The following is a 23,843-nucleotide window of genomic DNA, read 5'->3' as shown; positions in this document are numbered from 1 at the left end:
GCTGGACAAATCCTGCAGTACTAATTCATCTTCCCTGTGTTCCTGCCAAAACTGACTAGCTGAGCCTGCTATTAGAGCTATTGTGTTCCAGCTGGAGACCTAAATGTGGCCTAGGCCTGGGCACAGTGAGGCAGAATCAACAGCTTGTGTTGACAGGTCATAGCAGGGACTTGTGAATTGAGCTAGAACTGTTTACTGAAAACTGATTAAAATGGTGTCAGGCAAGTCTTCACAGGCACCTGTAGTTGCTGAATTCATCTGGTAAAGAGTTTTCAAAGTAATGACTCTGTGGAGGAAAACCACAGTTTCTATCAGGAAGTAATATTCCTTTCACAAATTCCATGGGATTCTCAGGGAGTCATTTGGGCTGTAGCTCTATGGACAATGAGAAAGAGTTCAGCCACTTAACTCTGGACTTGCAAAATCAGTCAATCCCTTATTCTCACTGCAAACAAGCTTAAACTCTAGAAAGCTAAATAATTAGACAGCAAATTCCGGGTTATGATACATGTCACTTTGAATGCCTTATATTTTGCTGAATTTCCTGTTAATGCTTTTAGTCAGAAAGCATCAGCATTTTCTCTAGGAAATACTTGTTATCTGGGTCTAGTTGCCCTGGAGGTACAGGACACAATCATCCACAAAGTAATAATGAGAACTCTATGCATTTAGCTGGAAGCATTTATCTTTGTTTGATTCTGCAGCTGACAGTCATGAAGCAACTTCAGATCTTCCTGCTGTTTCTGTTTCATTCTTATATTTTGCCACTGTCTCCAGAAGGAGAATAGAAAAGAATGTAAGATGATCAATAATGAAAATAAAATTATAAAACTGTTGATTACTTATTACATGCACATTTAAAGATAGTTCTTACTGTTGCACAAAATACTTTCTAAAAGCCAAGTCTGTGTTAAAAATACAAGCCATTTCCTTGGGATGGAATTGCCACTTGAATATTCATTCCAGATGACTTCTGACAAGTAGCTGGGAAAAAGCACTATCTACAGCAGCCTCAATCCCATTAAACAGGTGGCTTTAGAGCACTTATCTTTTTACCATATGATTTAAGTTTATTATTTTGCTTACCCTCCGGCTGGTATTGTGCTATGATTGTTACCGTCTGCCCTGCTCCCTTTCAGCGCAGCTGCAGCCTGCTCATGGGTAGCACCTCGAAGATCAATACCGTTCACCTGCGGGAGGAACACAAACAACAACAGATCTGAGTAGTTTAACATTAGACAGAAAGGCAGAGCTGAGCTGTTTCTTTAACTCTCTGATAGATGTAAAGGTCAAGCTGCCCAGATGCAAAAAGTGAAAGTACGACATCAAAACACGGCTGGGAGGATGTTACTTACGACAGGCCATGAGGGATCTGCACTAATACTGCACCCCATAGTCTGTCTATGCTTACATGCATGTTCTCTGACCGCTGCTTTTTGGTGTTTCTGCTTTGCTGAGTTTACGTTTTTGGTAATCTCCTCATCAATCAAAAATAAAATTAAATAGATAAGTTCAAAATATATATTTTCTGATGCGTTTGAAGGTCACTGCAGAATACTGCAAGTAAGGAAAACTGCCTCCTTCAGCCAGGCTCTGCCAGCCAGTCTGCAGCATCAGGGAAATCTCTAACACAAACTGCCATGTTGGAGAACTTCCAGAGCAGAACCCCATTCTACCATTTTCTTTTCATGCAGCCCCTCTTCCTATTGCCTAAATATATACCCCTCTCTCTTGCACGTGACAGCAATGGAGTTGCTATCAGACACAGGTTCACTGCCTCACTACAACAACCCAGAAAGAGACAAAATTCATATATAGAAATATTAACTGCTCCTGTTGAGTCTTGCTTTGCAGTGACAGTGTTACTGCCTGGCTCTATTGAAGTGTGTGAGATCTCTTATTTGTTTATGTACTTATTTGTCTTTCCCCCTTCATTTCTGCAGTTGTCTACTTTATAATGTTTCAGTAAAGAACTGGATACTTTGACATGTAAACTACAGCACGAGATATATCCATTTCTGACTGCTCAAGAAAAGAAAATTAAAAAGAAGAATGAAGGAGGAAAAGAGCATAGATGCTCACAGGAATTCTGGCTGCAGCCTCTGTGGAGAACACAAGCTTCCTGAAAGGAGCACATTTTGGGCTTACTGCTGAGGAAGAAATAGGTGTTGTGCCCTACTTTTGCTCAGTGATGGTGTTAGGACACTTGATGATGGATTGCCATGGGCACAGATGTACTAGCACTACGGTTACTCATTAAGACAGCACTGTAGTCACAGATTTGGTATTGTGGTGTTTCAAGCAGAATCCTTATAGTTAGGCAGCACAGTGCCTGTATTACACCATAAAGGAAACCTCAGCCTTCATTCATTGTCTCCAAAGAAGAAAATTTTGAAGCCAAGTCACCTTTCCTTTAATAGAGAGAATGGTTTATTGATGCTTTTCCTTTTTATAACTGGAGTCCTTGAGAGAGTCCTGAGAAAGAAATAACAGAATGAACCTAAGAAAAGCTTAGAGGGGTATTCCTGAATCCTTAACTCATGAGCTGGGGAGATGAAGATGAATGATATCACCCGCTCTGTATTAGAAGGTCTCTCCTAAACAATACAGGATAACAGTGTGGTGATCCGTAACAGCTGTATTAACAGAACATGAAGCCCTAACAATCATTAATAAATCATAATAATCTCTCTATAGATAAAAGGAGAGGCTGCGGGAAAGAATAAAGAAACCACATGCTTGTTCTCCTCTGAAAAACAATAGTTCTATCTGTATGTGATCTAGTAACTAAGACCCTATGAATGCACCAAGAATATGACAGGAATTCCACCAAAGTTAACTTATAAAACATTTTTCACTTTTCCACAGAACACCAAGAAGCCACTGAACTGGCAGTTGACTGGAAGAAATGATTGCTAAGGTGCAAACACAACACATTATAGTGAGTGAATGCCTCTGCCATGAAGTCCACTTTTCTGCTGGGATATAGGCAAGGAAGGACACTTGAGGAGGACTTACAGGTCTGAATGGCTGAAATCTAAAGAACAAGAAAAAGATATGTCATAGAGAAAATAACACATCAATTCTATCTTCTGTAATTTTTATTACGATGATAAACAAGCTAGACAAAAGAGATGAAGTCATGTTGAACAGGCAAACCACCACTATATAGTCACATAGCTGCAGAATAAAATCAAACAAACCATCGCCATATAAGTAGGTAGAAGGCTGTTTGCATGCTGTTTTGCTCACCGATACCTGACAGAATCTCATTGCAGAATGATAGGTGTTAAATTTAGAAAGGACTTATAGCCTAGTTTAACTTTCTAAAGAACAAGAACAGTAGATACTAAATTGATTTTTTTTGGCTATTATTTCCTAATATTTAAAAGCAAGCATGATCAAGTCCCAAACCTTCTAGTTGAAAACCAGCACATTCATGTACCACCATTAAATCTTCATGAAAGACACCATTAATTTACACATTTTAATGAAATTCTTAATATCTGGCTGAAATAACATGAGTTGATGAAAGGATAAGACAAACAATACCCTAGTCTTGCCTCTTCCTCCAAACAATGTTTTAATGATGACAGTTGTATGCAGTGATATTATTCCCTGACGATTTCATTGCAAATTGCTAAATCTGATTTCAGCCTTTGTTTTCAACTAATTTAACGCAGTTTATGTTAAGAATAATCAGTAAAAGAAATGAACAAGAAAAGAAACAACAAAAATTGCAAATGTGTGCAGGAAAGTTCAATACATATCGAAGGAGGTTTTGGGTTTTGCTTGTTCTTTTCCTGTTAAATGGGCTTCCTTCAAGAAGCGTTATACAACAAGCGAAACAGCACTGCTGTATGAGCTTCACTGCATAATCCTGATGTCCTGGCCCAGAATGAACTTGACTGCACAATTTCTGATGCCTAACTCCAAATGAATTTGACATAATGGAAATAAGAAGAGCCTCCAGCTTATACAGACGTCTGTCTCTTCTGCATGCGGTGGTGGTTAGAAAGCTTACAAACAAAGAGAAGTGCTGCGGTGCAAGATTATAGTTGAAAACTACATACAAAACTGAACTGAGATGGAGAGAAAGATGCAACTACAGTTCACAGTAATTACAGTAATTGCCTTTGCATGTATTGACTGAAAGTAAAGCACTATGTACTTCATTAAATACTGAATCATAATGTAAATGAAAGATAAGATTTGCATTTTGGATAGATAGACCTCTTCTAAAACTGGAAGAGTTATAGTCCCTTTGAAATATCTGAAGAAACTATATTAGCACAAATTGGTTCAATTCTGAATAGTGCCACTTAAAGACTTACTACGGTCTGGTTGTGCTCTGTTAGAATGCTTGAGCATGACTCTTGTAGGTCATTCAAATAAAGGCTAGAATAAGGTGTTTTATTCAGCCATTTGTTTATTTAAACCACCTTATTTTGTCTTTGTACAGTGAATAAATGAACATTTGGAATGTTCTGTTGAATTGGAAGGGAAAGGAAAAACATATCCCTCCTCTGGAAACATAAAGGATTTCTTTTCATTTCTTCTTTGAACTGTCACTGACACAACACGGTGCTTTTATACAGTAAATTAAATGGTGAGAAAAAGGCACTTTTTAAAAATAGAACAAACAATACAGCAGATTGTTCAAGTTGTGGCTGAACTCTTGTATTTGTTGAACTTAAATAAGAGCTTCTGGTGTCTGAAAAAGCAAACTGAAGTCTGAATAAAGACAACTCTACAGCTAGAACTGCCATTGTTTGCATTAAGATACAAAGAACCCTATTTATCTGCTTTAGCTTGGTATGTTAACTTAAGTACTCTTAAGCAGATTAATAAGAGATGAGAGGAACGCTGAGTCATGTTCACTAGCAGTCCTGTTTAGTCACTAGAAATGGAATATATAGCAGCAACCACTTGGTGATGAAGCATGGTCTTCCAGTAAGAGAGGGAACACTGGAAAAAAGCACATCAGGGATGATCTGCCCTGAACATGTCTGGGGAAGATTTTCCTCACAAGCAGGTGGCACAATCATTCTATACAACAGTCCCACAACTGATTCAGTCCAGAATTCCAGGAAACTTATGCATGTCACCAAAGCACAGCCCTTGAGCAGTGATTTTTCTCAGCTTAGACAGGGCATCATTTGCCAAGTGAAGCTGCATTTACTGAGGCTTTGCAGAGCACTGCAGATACAGGAACCAGATCTGGGGCATGGTGGTGGGAAACCACCCTTAGGCAACTGGTGGTACAGACACCATTATGGCCTTAATGGTGAAGAAAACTTTTAGAAACACTAAAAAACAGAGAAATGCACAGGAGGGAAGAAGCTTCACTCTCCAGCTTAGTTTCTGTCAAATTTTCAGTCTCACATTATTACTTTTTTCTCACTTTTCTGCATTTACACTTCTGATTAGTTAAAACTGCACAATTCAGCACATATAAGCACTGTGGCTGTCTCATCCTGAACTCCACTGAAAGCATACTATTATGTCATGTCAGCTATTCTCCATGCCCAGCATCTTCCTCCCCTCTTTTTATGGGCCAGCAGTTTCAATGACCTTTTCAGTTTTCCTTGTCTTGCTACCTTGGAGTTCTGACTTATGCCTCTGGTGAGCTGGTCTTTACGCTCTGATAAGCTGGGCATTCTAAAGGCAAACTCTTCTCTCACTGGAAAACAAGAAACACTATAGGGGAACAAGCTACATCATTTAGTATGTCTTTTTTTTTTGCCTGGAAGTATAAGGAGGCAGTTAAAGCAGCTGAAAGAGGCATCAAAGCATTACACCTCTGAAGCAAGAGGAAAATTAATATTACGTTATTGAAGAGGTGTCTTGCACACACTGCCTTTCACAGTAGGAACCAACAACCTTTATGACTCACCAGGCCACATGAATCATTCCAAATGATACCTGTTAAGCCTATAACCATAGGCAAAGACTTATTTTTTTAATCTAAATTGTACAGGAATTCTTCTGAAAGAAGATATGCTTCCCATGTGATCGTAGCTTTTGTGAATGATGCCAGACGGGCAAACTTTGAGACTGAAATAATTTCATTGAAGAGTTTTACTGCAGTGACAGCTTAAAAGCTATTTCCTCTCAGTTCCATCAGAATTCCTCAAAACCTGTTCAAACTTAGTTTGAAATAAATGACAGCTTTTGAAAAGGAGACACAGGCTCACTGGAGCTTGAGTGGACATGAAACTTACTTCATTCAGGTTCCTAAACAGCTACCAGCTAGTTCAATTACCAGCCTGGACTGGATGTGATCCAGCAACTGGGAGGTGATCAATGGCATTTGGTATCATTGCTAAAGGTAAAGTCTAGACAGAGGCACACATGTAGTCTTTCCATATTAAGACAATTGGTATTACCAATGAAATATATGAGTACTGTTCTAGCTCATAAAAAGGCCAATATTAATTAACTAATTTCTAAATTAATATAAATAGTCTTTCATTAATTTTATGCACAAAATAGTCATCAAGCACAATATTTAGTAAGAATGTTAATTGCTGTTGAAATGGAAACCTCATTATTAGCTCTTAAATTAATTTAATTGCTGCTTTTTTCACCTTCCCTCCTTCTGCGTGGTCAATCAAACACCTTTATATTTCTGCCACCATCTAAGCTCCAGGATCTCACTACAGTCTCATCTTTTCAAGTCTTCATACATTCCATCTCCCTAGCAGTTCCTGCTTTCTACTCCAAATTGATATAACATCAAACTAACCCTCCTCCCTCCTACAGCTTTTACTTTACACGACTGTTACTTCCATTCACTTTCCTGCCTTTCTGAAATCATCCTCTTTCTCCCTAATTCTGTTTTCAGCATCTGGATTTCTTTGTCTCCTGCTCTCAAGCTAGGTAATTTAGACACAATCCTATTGGCAGCATTTATTCCATGTACCACCTTGGCTTCTACAGAGTTCTGAAAGATATTTTTCCTTCCAGTGTATGGATAAAACTAAACTGTCATTGATCATTTTTGCTCATAATGCTGCAGGGCTCTTGTTTCACATTTGAATTTCAAAGGATGGTATAAGCAGAAATAATTATTCAATTTCTCCTGCTTCTGAAATGAAGGTTTCCATTTTAACAAGTGCCTTATAACTCCAAGATGATAAGAGTTATAAGATTATAAACTGAAGCCAATAAACAATAGGTACTCAGGAACTGAAATATAAAGGTAAAAACTATTTTAGAGGCTGCTTCAAGACAGAAGGACATTGGTGATTTGTCTGATCCCAAGGACTGAGTTAGAGGGAATTCAAAAAAGTAAATCCTTGTCTTGATCTCTGCTTAATAGGTTTTTCCACTATGTCTCACCTGTGAGATGTAAGATGGCCATTGACTGTGTCATGGCAAATCCAGTGACCATGAGACCTCACATATATATCAATGGTTGAATGAGAGGTTGTCTAACCAGAACCTTCAGCTCTAGAGGAAGTAAATCTTCAGTGCTCACATTTCATATCAAAACTACCTGAATCATGACACTCAAGGCTCATTTGTGGCTTTAGAGATAAAGAGACAGAAACTTTGAGTAGACAATGCTCTCAAATAAAGCATGTTTTTGAAAACCAATGCAAAGGAAATAGCTCTTGCATTCTGTAAGTGGTTTTGCTTTGTTACTGTCCTGGTGGTTTGCTTGTTCAGATAAAGGGCATATCTATTTTATTTATTTTCTGAAAGGGATTTCCAAAATATCCTCCAACAAATCACTGCAGATATTCCTTGAACAGCCTATTTAATGGATGGCCAGTTTCTATTATTTTGCATCTGATGTCATATGATAATTTTTTTAATCACTCAAGAACCCAAAACTTACTGGGTAGTAGAGCAGAATGATGCCTGGAGTCTAGTCTGTTTAAGCACAAGGCGAAAGTTCAGCCTGGGGCAAATCTCAGAATGAATAAAGCTCAGGGATGTAGCCATTTTGTCCAGAGACAGCAGTTTGGTTTCAAATCTGTGTTTTTAGTTTCCTTTCATTGTGACGCTGACGATAAGGCTACACTGAGGGGTGTAAAGCTCGTCCCAAATGTTCAGTGTATCAGATGTGACATAATTCCGTTTGACAGTCTTAAAACAAAACTTGCTAAGTCAGAATGTTTGAACTGAATGCGAACTCCTTAAACTATTAGGAGCTGAAGAGCAAGCAGTCTGGCACCAGCTCATTTCTACTCATTTAGGCAATTGTAAAATGAATGATTTAGAGGCAACTGATGATTTCATTACAGCAAGAAACCCAGCCTCTAGTTTAGGCCAACTGACTAACTTTGTATGGCACATAACTGACAGGTCTGAGAGCTAACTCTTCTTGGCAAAAGAGACATGCCTCATTCATGAGAATTGTTAAAGTAATTCATTAGCTTCTGAGCATGTGCTTGGAAAAGTGAGAGTTAATTTAAGAAACAGTCCCTGCATCAAGGCAATTGCAAGGTATGTTATACATTGCAGAAAGATGGGGCAAGGGGGTGATGAAGAGAGGAGAGGAGAATTCCAGATGGAAGTCAAATTCTTAGATTAATAAAAGACAAAAGGAAGCTCTGCAGTCACCAACAGACGTAGCATTCCAGCATATACAAGTGGTAACTTTTTCCCTAGAAGCTCCATTAAGCTTGTATTTTAGAAAGTTATCTATTTCATTTTGAAGTCTCAAAGTGACAAGTCTATGAGCTTCTATAGCAATATAACCCAGTTACCCTGACTACAAAACAAGCACATCATGTTTCGAGGCTGAATATGTTGAAGTTCAACTTCCAGCCTTCAGATCACACATATTTATCAACAACACTGAAAACTAATTTGCTACCAGCTCTCTTGTCCAAGGGTATTTCCAGATAGTAGTGCTTACATTGTCACAGATCATCACAGTGAATTTTTATGGTCAAGGAGGATGCTAGGGCTTTCCTGACAGGATATGAACTCCAAAGCTGACAGCTACTACTTCTGAATTAATTTTTACTTGAAAACTTGCTCCCTGTAGGATTTTCCATAGCTACTATGAATGCTGTTTTGAAGTTCATGTTCCTTATTCTTCTGAACTTCCTTGTTCCTTTCCAGCACAAAATTACCAAATTTGCCACCATATGTTCTACTCAAGGGCAAGTTGTGTTTCATTCCCCCATTTTTAGCCCATTTTCTCCTTACTGGTCAGAAAAAAAATCTGGAATTATCTGACTTACACTTGTTTCTTTCATATTCCCTACCCAAAAGATTCATGAATGTCTGGTCAGTTTGGATGAGATCTATTTCAGTAAAGGGAAATAATGCCAAAAGTCTCTATAATCAGTAAATAGAAATGCACACTTTTACAGCACAATGGTCATCTGACCTGTGTCAAATATCTACTTTAGGGCAAGGTAAACTGTAAGCCAGATGTGGCTACATCTTTCTGTTAACTATGGAGAATACCTAAAGGGTTACATGCCTTCGGCTTCCCAACATTAACAAAGCCTGAATTTAGATTAGTCCACTATTTGCTCCTAAGGAGTTATCTACCTGCAAGTCTATTTAGTGTGATCCTATTAACATATAACAGCACCTGTGCCCTCAGCTCCCTTTCTCTTTTTTTTTCACAGAATCATAGAATGATTTGGGTTGGAATGGACCTTAAGGCTCATCCAGTTTCAACCCTGTGCCATGGGCAGGGACATCTACCACTACAGCAGGTTGCTCCAAGTCCTTTCAACCTGGCCTTGAACACTGTCAGGGATGGGGCACTTTTACACATGTATCACATTTATCACCTACCATGCAGTACTGATCCTTTGGATGTGTTTAGCAAAATGATCTCCCTTGATTTTTCAAACATGTCCTACCTCTCCAAAATAGTCCAAACATCTGAATTGATCTACCCATTTAAGACATCGCTTTGATTCTATACTAACATTCCCAACACATAGCATACAATATTCTATATATTACTACAAAGCAAATTTACATAGTTGTTTTCTTATTGTCTAAGTAGGACTAATATTAAAACCATAAAGGGAGTATTTATGTACCTCTGCAGCCAAAGACCACAGAATTTTGTAGACTCTCCCATGACAGAGGATGGAGTCATGCAGCATTCACACCACCACAGGGAAGTAAGCATCCTAAAGATATGGCACTGCCTCTGCATATAGTTCTTGTATGGCAAAGGGAGTATCTGTTATAATCCCAACACTGTTACACAAGAGTGACTATCTGGTGCTCCATGGAGAAAAAACTCCAAGCCCTACAAAGATGATTCAAATGCTTTCCAAGCCAGCTGCAATTTGAGGGAAAAAAATCAAAACAACTCAAACCTGAGAAGGAAAACCAAATGGTATTTGCCATTTTTCTTAGTTTTGTAACTAGGCAACAATATGCACTCTTTGCCCTAAGTAGTTTTATTGCTTTTACAATGAGCAAAAAGCCATTTTAAATTAGAAGGCTGAAATCTTCTATGCACCAAAGTAAGGGAAGTTAATCTGAAGGTCAATTTGAACTGCAGCAATTATAAAACATAAATTAAGCACAAAGTCCTTTATACTCTATCCTGCTCTATACAACATTTGGAGCAGAAATTGGAGAACACTACATTTTCTCAAATGCATATCATATTTTTGCTACAGATGTGAGTGATAAGGTGGGTAGGAGTTGTGTGGGAGGAACTAAGTAGAAAGAAGTGTTTAGGCTGTTTGTAAGTGAAAGCAAACATCTCACAGAAAATGACAGCAGGACGATGCTGTCATGAGACAAAATCTGATCAATATAAGAGAGAGAGAATCATAGAATGGTTTGTGTTGGAAAGGACCTTAAGATCATCCAGCCAACCCCCTGACATGGGCAGAGACACCTTCTATTAGACCAGGTTGCAAAGCCCTGTCCAACCTGGACTTGAACACTGCCAGGGATGGAGCATTCACAACTGCCTTGGCCAACCTGTGCCAGGGCCTCACCACCCTCACAGGGAAGAATTTCTCCCTTATAGCCAACCTAAATCTGCCAAGATCACTTTTCCTCTGTGAGGGAGAGCCTTGTATAACAGATCAGAGACAGTACTGAAGTGAGATGCTCAAATACTAGTGTTAAGACTAAGTGCATACAATGTCATGTACCAGTGACAGAAACCCCCATAGAATATCCCTGATAGCTCTTTCCCAATGCATAGTTATTTGATTCTCAGAAAGTAGCAGGGGAAAAAAGAAATATCTTTCCCTATATACGAATACATCCTAATACTAAAATAGGTCAAGAGGAAAATAAGTAATTTGGTTAATTTCATTCATAGAATCATAGAATCATAGAATAGTGACTAGATGATTAAGTTAGATGGGAAAAAAATGGAAGCATTACAAGAGTACTACCTGGATCTTGGCAATGCAGCCTGTTCCTTTCCTATTCTTTTTCCTGTTGCTGTTAAGCAATTATCCTTCAGGAAATTTGTTTCATTTCCTTAAGGTAACCCGTGGGATGTGTTTCTTGGGAGCAGTCATTCTGCTCCAGAGCAAGCAGTGTCCTTTTTCTCTTGATTCTACTTTCAGGCTATCAACCATGCTTCATCCTGCCCTTGTGAACCACAAGGTACTGAAGCTTTTCTACAGGCATATGAAATAAAATCTGGTTTTATGGCCCACAATTATATTTCACATTTCTTTGTGATGAAATAAACACGTTAGCTGAAAGAAAATAACACATACATGGGAAAACACACATGATTTGTGAGATTCAGTTTAAGACACCTAAATATAGATGTCGTAAGTATTTAGGCTTAAAGTCAATGGATACTTGATCAATACAGGCAATAAAGCTTACACAGCAATTCAACTTGCACTACACAAAGCTCACCAGGTGAATCATTCTCTAACCTTTATTGACTTTAATGGCAAGCAGACAGCAAGCATTCAGATGTCTGAATTTAAGTTCTTAATCTGAGGTTTAGTCTTGTCAAAAGACACAAGATGCAATTTCAAAAGTTATAATCCAAATGCTAATACTCTCTGTTACCTCCTTATGGCTATTAATTCACCTGAATTCTCTTTTTTATATACATTTTTAACTTGATGCAGTCTTATGGAAAAGTTATAAAACTGAAAAGCAATGTCTTCTGAGGAATTCAGGGAACAATATGCACTCATTCTTTGTAAATTGTAAATCTGAAACTTGCTGCTCAACTCGCACATGTAAACTAACTCTGTGCTTCAGGGATGGTACCTATAAGGTGAAGTTGCTCACTTGGCACTGAAAGTGCTTCGAAACATGCAGATTAAGACCACTAAAATAGCTAGACATATGTTATCTTAATTATTATTTGAGATTCTAAGGCAGAAAAAGATGTGTTAATGTTTGTTTGAATAGGACCATAGTCCTTCTCCTGCCTCCCCAGGAATTTCCCCTAAAATGTATTGTGTACCTCTTTCCTAAATTTATAAGATTTGCACAGGTTTCTGACAGCAAAGGTGTATGCACAACATATGGACTTTTAACGTTTATAGCTCTTAGAAAACATTTATTCACATGCAGGTGATTTTAAGTGAACAACACAGGGTTCCTATTGCTCTTTTAATCGGCAATATATGCCTTAGCATTGGAAATGGAATTTTAAACTGCAGGAATAGCATCAAGGAACTTTACATTTGATTCTTATTGGAAACAGCATTTTCCTAACAGATGGAGGCCTTGGGGTTAGATGAGAGTTCAAGCAGCCTCTCAGTCTAGACTTGGCCCAGACTTCTCACATAGTCTAAATCAGTGAATATACTGGCACCTAATTTTCACTGCTCTAAGAGAGAAATAATACTTCTATTGGTATTCTGAGCTGTTGTGTTTGAGTTATACAAGTCAGAGACAAACGTTAATCTGTATACACACAGCAAATCAAGTCTTGATGACAAGTAGCAAACAAAATGCTACTTGATAATATTTACATTATATTTAATAAGAGGACTATGCTATAGGGAGGGATATATTTCGTTGTAGTGATGAATGTACACTGGTGATGCAGGCATTACTACATTTTAAAGACACGCAGAACTGAGAAGCAAAATATTTGTTCACAAGAGCATAATGGATTATAGCAAGAAGAAACCAGTGTTTGAACAATCCTAACTTTTAGGGGGGAAAAAAGCATCTTATCATGAATGTAACAGTATAATTATTTTTTTCTATTTGAAATATTTTACTATTTGAAACAGAACATTTTCCATTATTCTTCAATTTGCCTTCAACGTTCAGTAAGATTCATTTTGTCTCTGTGCGCAGAAGCAATTGGGAATACGAACCTGCTTTCTGAGACAAGTGTTAAACATTTCAGTCCATTAACTGAAAACAGAAAGATGCAGCTACCGCTGCTTTTCCCAGGCTTTTAGTCAGCTTCCAAAGGCAGATCTCTGAGATTATTGATCCTGTAATGCCATCTGGTGGCATCTAGAAAAAAGAACCTCAAATTTCACTTGCTCTTGGGGCCAAGGCTGTGCCACAATCTTTCACGGTGCCCTGGAGGGCTGCAGGCTTGAAGCCCTCCCTAGAATAGAATCATCTGGGCTGGAGAAGACCTCTAAGATGATCAAATCCAACGGTTCCTCAGCACTGCCAAGGCCACCACTAACGCATGGCACTGAGGGCTTAATCTACACGGTGGTGATCATTTGCAGGGATGGTGACTCCAGCCCTGCCCTGGGCAGCCTTTTCCAATGCCTGAGCACCCTCTCTGTGAAGAAACTGTTCCTAATATGCTGCCTAGACCTCTCCTGGTGTAGCTTGAGGCTGTTTCCTTTTGTCCTATCACTTTTTACTTGGGATCAGAGACCAAGCCCACCTCACTCCATCTTCCTTTCAGGCAGTTGTAGAGAGCGAAAGGTCCCCCCCCACTGAATCTTCTCTTCTCCAAACTAAACCACCCCAGGTCCCTCATCCTCTCCAGACCCTTCACCAGCTCCGTTCCCTTCTCTGGCCCCGCTCCAGCACCTCAATGTCTCTCTTGTAGTGAGTGGCTGAGAACTGAACACAGAATTTGAGGTGCAGCCTCACCAGTGTCCAGCACAGGGGAAAATAACAGTATCAGGCAGAAAGAGAGATTAGAGAGGTTATGGGTTTTGTTCAAGCTTTGTGGGCTGACTCTGGGACTATGTACACATCCAGTGTGTCACTCAAATGCAATGCATATTCCATAGATTTATAGAATCATAGACTAGTTTGGGAGAGTCATCTAGTCATCTAAAGGTCATCTAGTCTACCCCCTTGCCATGGGCAGGGATATCCTAGCTTTGTTGGGTCTCATTCATGCATTTGTATTCTATGTAAAGTATTTTTATAGTTTCCTTCCCAAAGGTGAGAATACACATCTTTCAAGTAGACCACACTTTGCCACAGTGTGACCAGCAGGTCAAAGGAGGTGATCCTGCCCCTCTACTCTGCTCTCACGAGGCCTCACTTGGAGTATTGTGTGCAGTTCTGGTGCCCTCAACATAAAAAGGACATGGAACTGTTGGAACAAGTCCAGAGGAGGCCACGAGGATGATCAGGGGACTGGAGCACCTCCTGTATGGAGACAGGCTGAGAAAGTTGGGGATGTTCAGCCTTGAGAAGGATGTGTGGAGACCTCATAGCAGCCTTCCAATATCCAAAGGGGGCCTACAGGGATGCTGGAGAGGGACTATTAATTAGAGACTGTAGTGATAGGACCAGGGGTAATGGGTTGAAACTTAAACAGTGGAGGTTTAGATTGGATATAAGGAGGAAATTCTTTACTGTTAGGCTGGTGAGGCACTGGAATGGAGGTTGTGAATGCTCCATCCCTGGCAGTGTTGAAGGCCAGGTTGAACGAAGCCTTGCATGGTGTGCTTTAGTGTGAGGTGTCCCTGCCCATGTCAGGGGTGTTGGAACTGGATGATCTTGAGGTCCTTTCCAACCCTAACTACTCTATGATTCTATGATTCTATATTCACTACACAAGCATGAATTAGCAAACTGCTCTGGTCATCCTCTTCCACATGGAAGACTGAGGCCCAGTAAGATAAAGCACCTTGACTAAGGTCAAACAAAAGGACAGTAGCTAAATCAGAGAATTAAATCCACATCTGCAACGTTTACATTACTTACTATGCTCCCTGTCTGAAAGAAATTTCATGGAATAATCTCAGACTGGTTTGGCTTGGAAGGGACCCTTAAAGCTCCTCCAGTTCCAACCCCCTGCCATGAGCAGGGACACCTTCCACTGGAGCAAGTTGCTCCAAGCCCCATCCAACCTGGCCTTGAATACGGCCAGGGATGGGGCAGCCACAATTTAACCAAGCTTGAGTAAGCGATACTAGTTTTGAGGGTGCTGTTTGCTCCTAGAGAATCAGATTGGTCATGTTTTGAGAAACAAATGGGCAAAATATATCTATAGGGAAGTAAGTGTTGCTGAGGGATGAGACAAGAAAGAATAAACAGAGAGAAGCAGACCTACTTTGCAGCAGCCCTTATAAAATTATGGTGTCTAGGACTTTTCACCAGTCAATGGTCTAAGATTGACCAGCTCTAAAAGTAGCCTGTGCATGAAATTTGTTTTGTCTGAATATGGAAAGACGGATCCATAATAGTTATTTGTGACTACACAAGTAAGCAGTTCCCGACTTAGTGATTGCCTGGGGATAGGCATGCAGTCTAATTTGGCAATAATTTCCATTCCTCTCTGCTTAATGAACAAATAAACTACTCTTGCATGACAACTAACTGCGACAGCAACACTGGTAACTGTAATTAGAACTTATGGAAAACATTGCTACAAAGCAGACAAAAATTAGCGTTAAAAATTCAACTCTGGCAGCATCATGCAGTGTTAAATGTACCCCTGCTTAAAAAGAAAGGAAAATGGACTTTTAAATATGCATCTGGATTTCTGAACACAATGTATTGTGAAAGGTTTTGATTTCAGTGCTCTTTCAGTCAGATTTATTTTGCTGCACCTCGCCAAGGAAAACTAAATTACCTAATTGTCCTGAAAAAAATTCCATTTCTGTTCTTTGGGGTTCTTGGCTGGGGTGTTCTTGACACAGGCTTTTGACTTTCTTATCTCTTCATTCTCACAGCCTTATAAGTGTGAGGTGTCCCTGCCCATGGCAGGGGGGTTGGAACTAGATGATCTTAAGGTTCTTTCCAACCCTAACTATTCTATAATTCTATGATTCTAAGAGTTTCTTTGGTTTCCTTGCCGTGTCCTACAAACTTTCTGCTCTGGGAGCTCTTCAAGGCACCTAAACATCTTTTATTTGTCCTTTCTCACTTTTTGTTAAAGCACTGTCAAGGAACAGGCTTAGATAAAACATACTCTTACAATCCTCACAACCTCAGGTTACTGCATCCCTTTGCTGCTAACTCATCAGATTTTCCATATGTACTGCAAAACAGCCTTAGCCACCTTTTCATACCAAAACTGTGGCAGGTGGAAGGCAATTAATTTCTCATAGAATAAGCCAGTGGCCAAGATAATCCTTAGCAGTACAGGAAAAGTATTCCATCTTCCTCATGGGTTTAAACATTGACATGAAAAGTGCCACATAACCACATCATGTCCAGCCTAAAGCCATCTTCCACCCCAAAGCAAACCAAAGTGCACCCAAGGATGCAAGATTCACAAGGATAGAAAGCACAACAAAGTGAGTGAGAGGGACACTGCAGCCTAGTGTGTCCATCACTCATCTGGGATGAATAATTCCTGTGTTTCAGCGCTTTGCCTTAAGGCTGTGTACATACTTTGCATGGAACAGCCACAACTGTATCAGTTTGAGACAGTTTCCTTTTACTGTGAGGCGACATAATGTGAATGGATGTTTAACTACATTTTCAAGGCTTTCATTGACATTCATAATCCTTTACATTCAGATTGTTACAGTCAGATGTTCAATTACTTGATAGAGCCTAAAACATAAATGCGCTATCAATATATACATGAAACAAAAATTAAGAAGATGTTTTTGAGACTAAGAATGCAAAATATAACCTCAGGCTACAAAGCCTTCTATCCTCTAAAATTTGGGAATTAATTTCAGAGTGATTATCAAATTCATTAGAGGCACAGAGACAATTAACATAACCTAGTTAATCTACTTCTTGCACTGTGCCATTTGCTAAGCAGTTCAGTGCACACTAGATGGCATCCCCAGCCTACAGGGTTTCGTTGTACTGCTTTTTCCCCTCAAAGACAAGCTGAAATTGAGAAATATCTTTGGACTAAGTAATGCATTTTGGGCAAAATGGAACCGGATGATGGGCTACACTGGGAGATGCTGAGGTATGCACTGTGTTTAGGTCCTCCCTGTGGTGTTGCCACATTGTAGATAGTGTTAAGCAGAGGAAAGTCTCATTCTGAGCTAAGAGCAAGTAACACCATTAGCAAATGCCATAAAACCTAAGAGCAAATAAACAAAATACTCAGTGATAAACTGTTTCCAGCGTGGATTACACAACACAGAAACCAAAAATGCCTTATTTGTGTGTTCCCTGCAGCACAGAACAAAGAACAAGATGAAGTGGTTGGCCAGCAGAGCCCAGCACAAATACTTACAGACAAGATCTGATCCCCTCGCTGCAGTTCTCCGCTGAGATCGGCAGGCCCGCCTGCTAGGATGAAAGACACGAAAATGCCTTCCCCGTCTTCTCCTCCCACTATGTTAAAACCAAGTCCTGTGGAGCCCTTGTGCAGGATGATTTTTCGAGGCTCTCTGTATAGAAACAGAAGGATAATGTTTATCCATTCAAAACCCTCAGTGTGGATGCATTTTTCAAGGCATCTGAAGCGTGCTATGTTTTGCTTAAGACACAATGGCTCATTATTACCTAAATAAACCATTTAACAAATGAGATAAATCTGGTAACTGGAAACAGATAAGGTAGCAATTAACCAGCACCTTTTATTATTTTCAGCAATATTACTTTATTAACCAGCATTATTATTTTCTTTTTCCTCATGGTTGAATTAAAACATTTCTATTAATTTCAGCCCAATGGAGTTATCTTCAATACGTTAAGCGATAGGTTTATTAAAATAAAAATCAAAACACTGAAGACATTTTAAAATCTAATTTATAACAATACTGTGTATACAAGTAGAATCAACCTTTACATGTCACCTTTTATTTTAAGTTTTAGGTATTCTTTTTAATCAAAGGAACAAAAAAGAAAACCAAAACTGTAGGCAGATCAATGGCAAGTGTGCTTGATCTTGACAGATCTGGAGCAAATCACATTGCTATGACCAAGCTAAGAGAGCAGAATCGCATGAAAAAACTGGCTTAACATTATCAAAAGCTTGTAATTGTAAAGTCACACAGCAGTTTTATCACTGAACCATAGCAATGGATATCTGCTTTTGCCTTATTGGTTTATAAAGTTGGTCATTATGATGGAAATCAATAAATAATAACAGCTACATCTACTACAGCACTTTCCATCTATAAATTGAAAATATGCCCTAAAGGATGTAAACACAATAACATGCATTTTACTGATGTGAAAACTTATATCCAGAAAGAGATGATTTTCCTAAGCAATCAAGGTATCATCCATGAGAAAGTGTCCCAGGTATTCCAGTTCCCAATCTTTACTCCACACAGTAGACCTCAGATCTGTCTTTCCCTTGGATGCACAAGTAAACACAACCATATCTACACATATACACAACCCCAATATTCACTGGTACTTACCCTACTTCAAATCCCTCTAACAATTTGCTTTTCAGAAAAAGTGTGAATTCTGTTACATTAGTATATGTAAATGCTAAGTCCAGCCCTGCAAATACTCACAAACCCATATATTTACAGACAGATAAGATGATCTTCTAATTCTCAGTTTTTACTAGTATAAGTTATCAGCAAAGTGACAACTGTAAAAGGAAAGATCCAATTTTTCCTCTGTACTATAGAACAATTTTACATCATAGGAATGGAGAGAGAGAAGTGACTAATTAAGGGATGTTTGATATAAGTCTTATGGCTCTATACAGGGAGAATTAAGCCTTTACATCACAATTCCGAAATCAGCAGGTGTTCATCTTTGCCCAGTGCTAATGTTCAACCTGTATCCCCAGCTTGATCATTATCCTTAAATAGCATCTTAACTTTCTGAAACTGAAGCTTAAACATTTCTGAAAGACAAAAGTGAAGCATTTTTTTATAGTACTTTCAAAGGTGATTGTAACCTTTAGAGAAAGTACTACTGCTACTCCATATATTACTTCTCATAATGATTTCTTAACATTGTATAGTCACAAAACAGCCTTTTAAACATACAGCTGTGAGAAAAAGACATATTGTCTCAAGTTTGTACATTCTTTAAGCATTTTTAAGTAATCAGAAAATAAAGGGGTTTTCTTATCTTTTGGATCATTGCTGTTGATTTGCCTTCTAGCAACACTTTTAGCCTCTTCTTAAGTATATGCGATTAGATATACTGTAATCCAGGTCTAAGAATTCTAAACAGGTTTTTAATTAGGAAGGGTGGCCTGAGGGTTGGAGCAGAACTAGGACAGCAAGCTGGAAGCATGGATTCCTCTGCCTGCTTAGCCCATGCGCTGCTGAGTGATCTTGGCAAGTCATTTGTTCTTCCAGCTTCCATTTCCTCATTCACAAAATGGTACGGTGACACTTGTAATCTTCAAGTCCTACACAATCAGAAACACTTTCCAAGAGCTGAGTGACTGTGTCCTCATTTGAGCTGGGATAGAGTTAATGTAGATTTACACACACAGTGTGGGTTTAAACCATGACAGACTGCTGTGATTATTTACATGAATATTGAGGAAAAAAGAGGCAGTAAAGTCAAGCAAATCTATCTGCATGTGCTGCTGGTGAGAAATCAGAAGAGCTCTTGCTCAAGATGAAACTCAATATTTCCACATATGACAGGCAGCTTGGATCAACTAGTTGAAAGCCAGCACTATGGAGAAAACTAGGTCAATACAACTGGGTATCTACTGAATAGTAAGCTGTGTAGCTCAACAAAAAGTTGGCCCAGTTATTAAACCCTGTCTCTGATCAAGTCAGCAGATTTATGTCTAAAACGCTGTCAGTGCTGTTTTGTGATTTTGGCCTTTTGACAGCAAAATTCATGCTCTGGTCTTGGATCATTATGTTTAGAGGAAGTTCAAACAATACCAGGGAAATGTCAGAATCCATGATTAGAACACAATGAGGTTTGGCTCCTGCTCTTTAGCCTAAGCAGGTCATTCTGGTAATGACTCAAATTTGGCTGTATAGACTCTGACCAAGCACAACATTTCTTCATACTTCTTTTGTAACCAAGTATCCGGCAGAATCTGAAAGGCAGATTCATGAAGATGCAAATGTTGTTGTCATCATTGTAGAAACAACCTTCAGCCACAACTGTACTGCTAAACCAGAGAAGGCGTATGCCAATTCAACAAAATTTAATACATTTTTTTAATATAAGCAGTTGTTCCCATTTGCATAGTGCATTTAGTATGAAAATGAAAAAAACCCACTTATGATGCTAATAAAACTTTGTAGGATGTTATGAAATTAAAGTAGGAAAGCAATTTCTTAAGCAAATAATCTACAATACCAGCTACTGATCAGCTGATCTCCTAAGAGTAATGCAGCAATGAGTTACCTGTCAATGCTTTAGCCACACTCACAAAAAAGGCCAGTTTTGATAAAGCTGGAGATGAGGATGTCACGTATTTATCTGCCTGATATAAAAGTGTATAGTCAACTCATTTAATATAATGGTTAAGAAGATCAAAGAAGAGGCTTATCCAATTTTTTCTTAAGTATCTGGGAAGCAACATTAGGAAAACCTCCTTTGCCTCTATTTAAGTTCTTTGTGAAGGTAATTCTAAAACACATGAAAGAACTCCAGCCCGAATGCAGATAAATGCTGCAAAGGAGGCAATGGAATCAACATTTTCAAGATGACATTGTGATGGGGGAGTAAAAAGCAAAAGAAAAGCAGCTCGAATGTGAATGCTGTTTTCTTGCAGTAAATACACTCAGCAAAATCCTGTAGCTCTCTGCAGACCACAGCAGCTGAGGGAAAGCCAATTTCAGGGTAACTTATCTTAAAAGATCAGTGTTCTGTCTGGAGACAATAGGTGGCACTCTGTAGCTACTAAGGAAAAGCAAGTCTTACCCAGTGTTTCTGAAATGCATGTTTCTGCCTCCAGCTTTAAATACTTCTCCCATTTACAAATACTTCCTTGATAAACACGGCTGAAGGTGAGTTTGTAGGTGCCAACAAAGCGTACTAGCACTTTAATTTGGTGTGTGTGCATGCTTTATGCCCTCCTGCAGCTTTGTACTAAATACAAACAGAGAAGTGCAGCAGGGGAAATCAAGCAGAAATTAGAACGGAGTGCGAGATGAAAACATTCCTGGACTGACAGAAGGCAGCAGAAGGGAAAAGAGAATGAACAGAGACAAAAAGAGCAAAGAAAAGAGAGAACAGGATAAGCTGAGACAGTGGATGTGTGAAAGAGAGCAGGGAATGTACTAAATAGGCAGAGAAAGAAGAAAGGAAGATTTACTGTAATGCAGCCAGGAGCAAAGGAGCAAATAAAGTGCTGCAGTCCACACAAATTTACAGGCTCAGAAATCAATGGGAGAATCAATTTGGATGGACTTGATTACTTGCTTCAGGGAATGCATCAGATCAGAGTCTGTAAAGCTCATTATAAATTGCAGGTCTGATGTAAGAGCAAAGTTATGAAATTAATATTTGAAACCCATAAGTAGCAACAAATCAGATGGATGAAGCTTTGACACTTAAGAAAATGTTGTCTGTCATAAAATGCAATTACCAAAACAAGAACCAAAAAGTGAGGTATTTTCCTCCTTAGCACTTCTCGTTGTTCCTGTTCACTTATTTAGTCATTATCTTGAAAATAGCTGCTACATTTGTACTGCATATCTGATCAGTTTACTCTTTTACCATAGGAAAATGACAAGAGAAAAAGAGTGAGCATCCCCATCATTCTTCTATAGACTGTGAATCCATGTAATTCTAGAGTTAATTCAAGAGAATAAAAACTGGACTGATAAATGAAGGGGAAAATCTTTCTGAAAACAAGCAATTCTTATAATAACTGACTGAAGGAAAATCCATTTTTAATTTGCTTATTTTGTGCTGCTGGCTACATGAAAGAACCCAGTCAGTTTTAGTATTCATCTCACACTCACACAGCTCCATCTTTCTCTTTCTTTTTCTGCCATCTATAAAATTGGGGTGTTGACACGAATCTGCTCTTTTTGGAACATCTATAGAAATATTATAACACTGGGTGCTTTCAAATACCAGACCCTAGAGACTTCTTTAGTTATATATAATCAATGAGGTACCCCAAATCTGCAGTGACTTAGAAATATGGCTTTGATCTTGCTTTGGCTGCAGGTTTTTTGATGTTTTAGTATGGGGTTTTTTTTGTTATTTAGGCTTTTTGGGAGGAGGAGGAGGGCTCAAAAAATGCTGTTTGCTTCTCAAAGGATATTAAAAACCATACATCTATTCATGCACATGCTGATCTGGTGTTACAGTAACACATATCATAGAAAGCCCAGAAGAATATTTATCTTACTGCTTGCATAGAGGTAGTACCAGTCTCCAACTAAGTCCCCAACACCCTCTGTGCAAAGCACCACACACAAGTAATGCAACAATAAAGCATTCAAGCTACTTAAAGGAGCAAATAGCAGGAGGGAAAACTGAAGTAGAGAGATATTGTATTAGATGGTTAAAGTCACATATTAGTAGTACACCATGGGTACACCCCCCTCCTTTCCCCCCCCATATCTAAGGGATCACAGCAGCCTTATCTTGAGCAGTACAGCGTTTGGCTTCTGACAATTCGCTGTGTGAGCACTGAGCTATGCCTGTTTAGGGTCAGTTGGCTACTCAAGCCATTTCTTCCTCAATACGATACTTTCAGTTTTCTGCTCATGCTTGAAAAGATTCTGATAACTGCATTTTATTTCAGACAGCCAAAGGGCATTCATACTGGAAGGATCTAAAAAGGTAATTCAAATGGACTGAGCATGCTTCTTCACAGCATTTAACACAGAGAGCTAGGATGGACAGAGAATGTGCCAGTGTGTATGATGTTTTAAAAGCTGATTAATCACACCAGAGAGAATTGGAAATCTGAAGCGTCTCAAGGCCTGGAACATGCACACACACCTTTATAAAGACACTGAAGTTCAGACAAGACCAAACATACTCAGCTTATTTTAGTACTGTCTACTACTCAGCTCCACAACAATTTAAACAAAAACCTACCATCTGTAGTGTTTTCATCTATTGCTTTATTGCAGTATCATTTCTGTTGCATATTGGCTTTTACATTTCCCCTTGTTATTCCCCTCTTAGGCTTGGCAAAACCTTTCCACCACACTATGAAACAGCACAACTTCCTGCCTTCCTTCCCAGCCTGATCTCCCTTTCCTCTGAGGTTTCCAAACCACCATAACCTGGCAGCAGTAGGGAGCTGGCAAACCTTCCGTTCTCTGGTCCCCAGTACTTTACCTTCTAAGAGCTTATGAGAAGCTGAATACATCAGTGTTACCCATCAGCGCTGTACTAGAACCAGTGAGGTCTGATCCCTAATTTGTGACTTTAATTATTATCATCCTGGTTTCAATTATGCTTGAAACTAGCAAAAATAAGGAAACCTTCACGTTATCTCTTGCAGTCACATTGAGCACCACAGTGCAGAGGGGTAACTGCCTTCTTAAACTGAGACAGTGTTTTAATTATGAGCAGAGGGTTCATTTTCATTACCTGCAATTGATTAGTGACTTAGTATTGAATTTTATTAAATGCTGCTATACTAAAAACTAAGCATTCAGCCTTTAATGAAATGTTCATTT

At 39.0% G+C, this 23,843-nt stretch overlaps 1 protein-coding gene across 1 annotated transcript in view; it reads right to left on the bottom strand.

The window, feature by feature from the left end:
• Positions 1–23,843, bottom strand: part of LOC101881240 (disks large homolog 2) — a 423,431-nt gene that overhangs the window by 192,857 nt on the left and 206,731 nt on the right. Inside the window, 3 exon segments of the mRNA XM_034072915.1 lie at positions 1,087–1,135; positions 1,137–1,190; positions 17,534–17,690. Coding sequence (XP_033928806.1) covers positions 1,087–1,135; positions 1,137–1,190; positions 17,534–17,690 — 260 coding nt within the window.

Source organism: Melopsittacus undulatus, chromosome 2 (assembly GCF_012275295.1).
Source record: "Melopsittacus undulatus isolate bMelUnd1 chromosome 2, bMelUnd1.mat.Z, whole genome shotgun sequence".
Classification (NCBI taxonomy): Eukaryota; Metazoa; Chordata; class Aves; order Psittaciformes; family Psittaculidae; genus Melopsittacus; species Melopsittacus undulatus.
The sequence above is the reverse complement of the archived record's forward strand: the minus strand, read 5'-3'. Positions and strand labels throughout refer to the sequence as shown.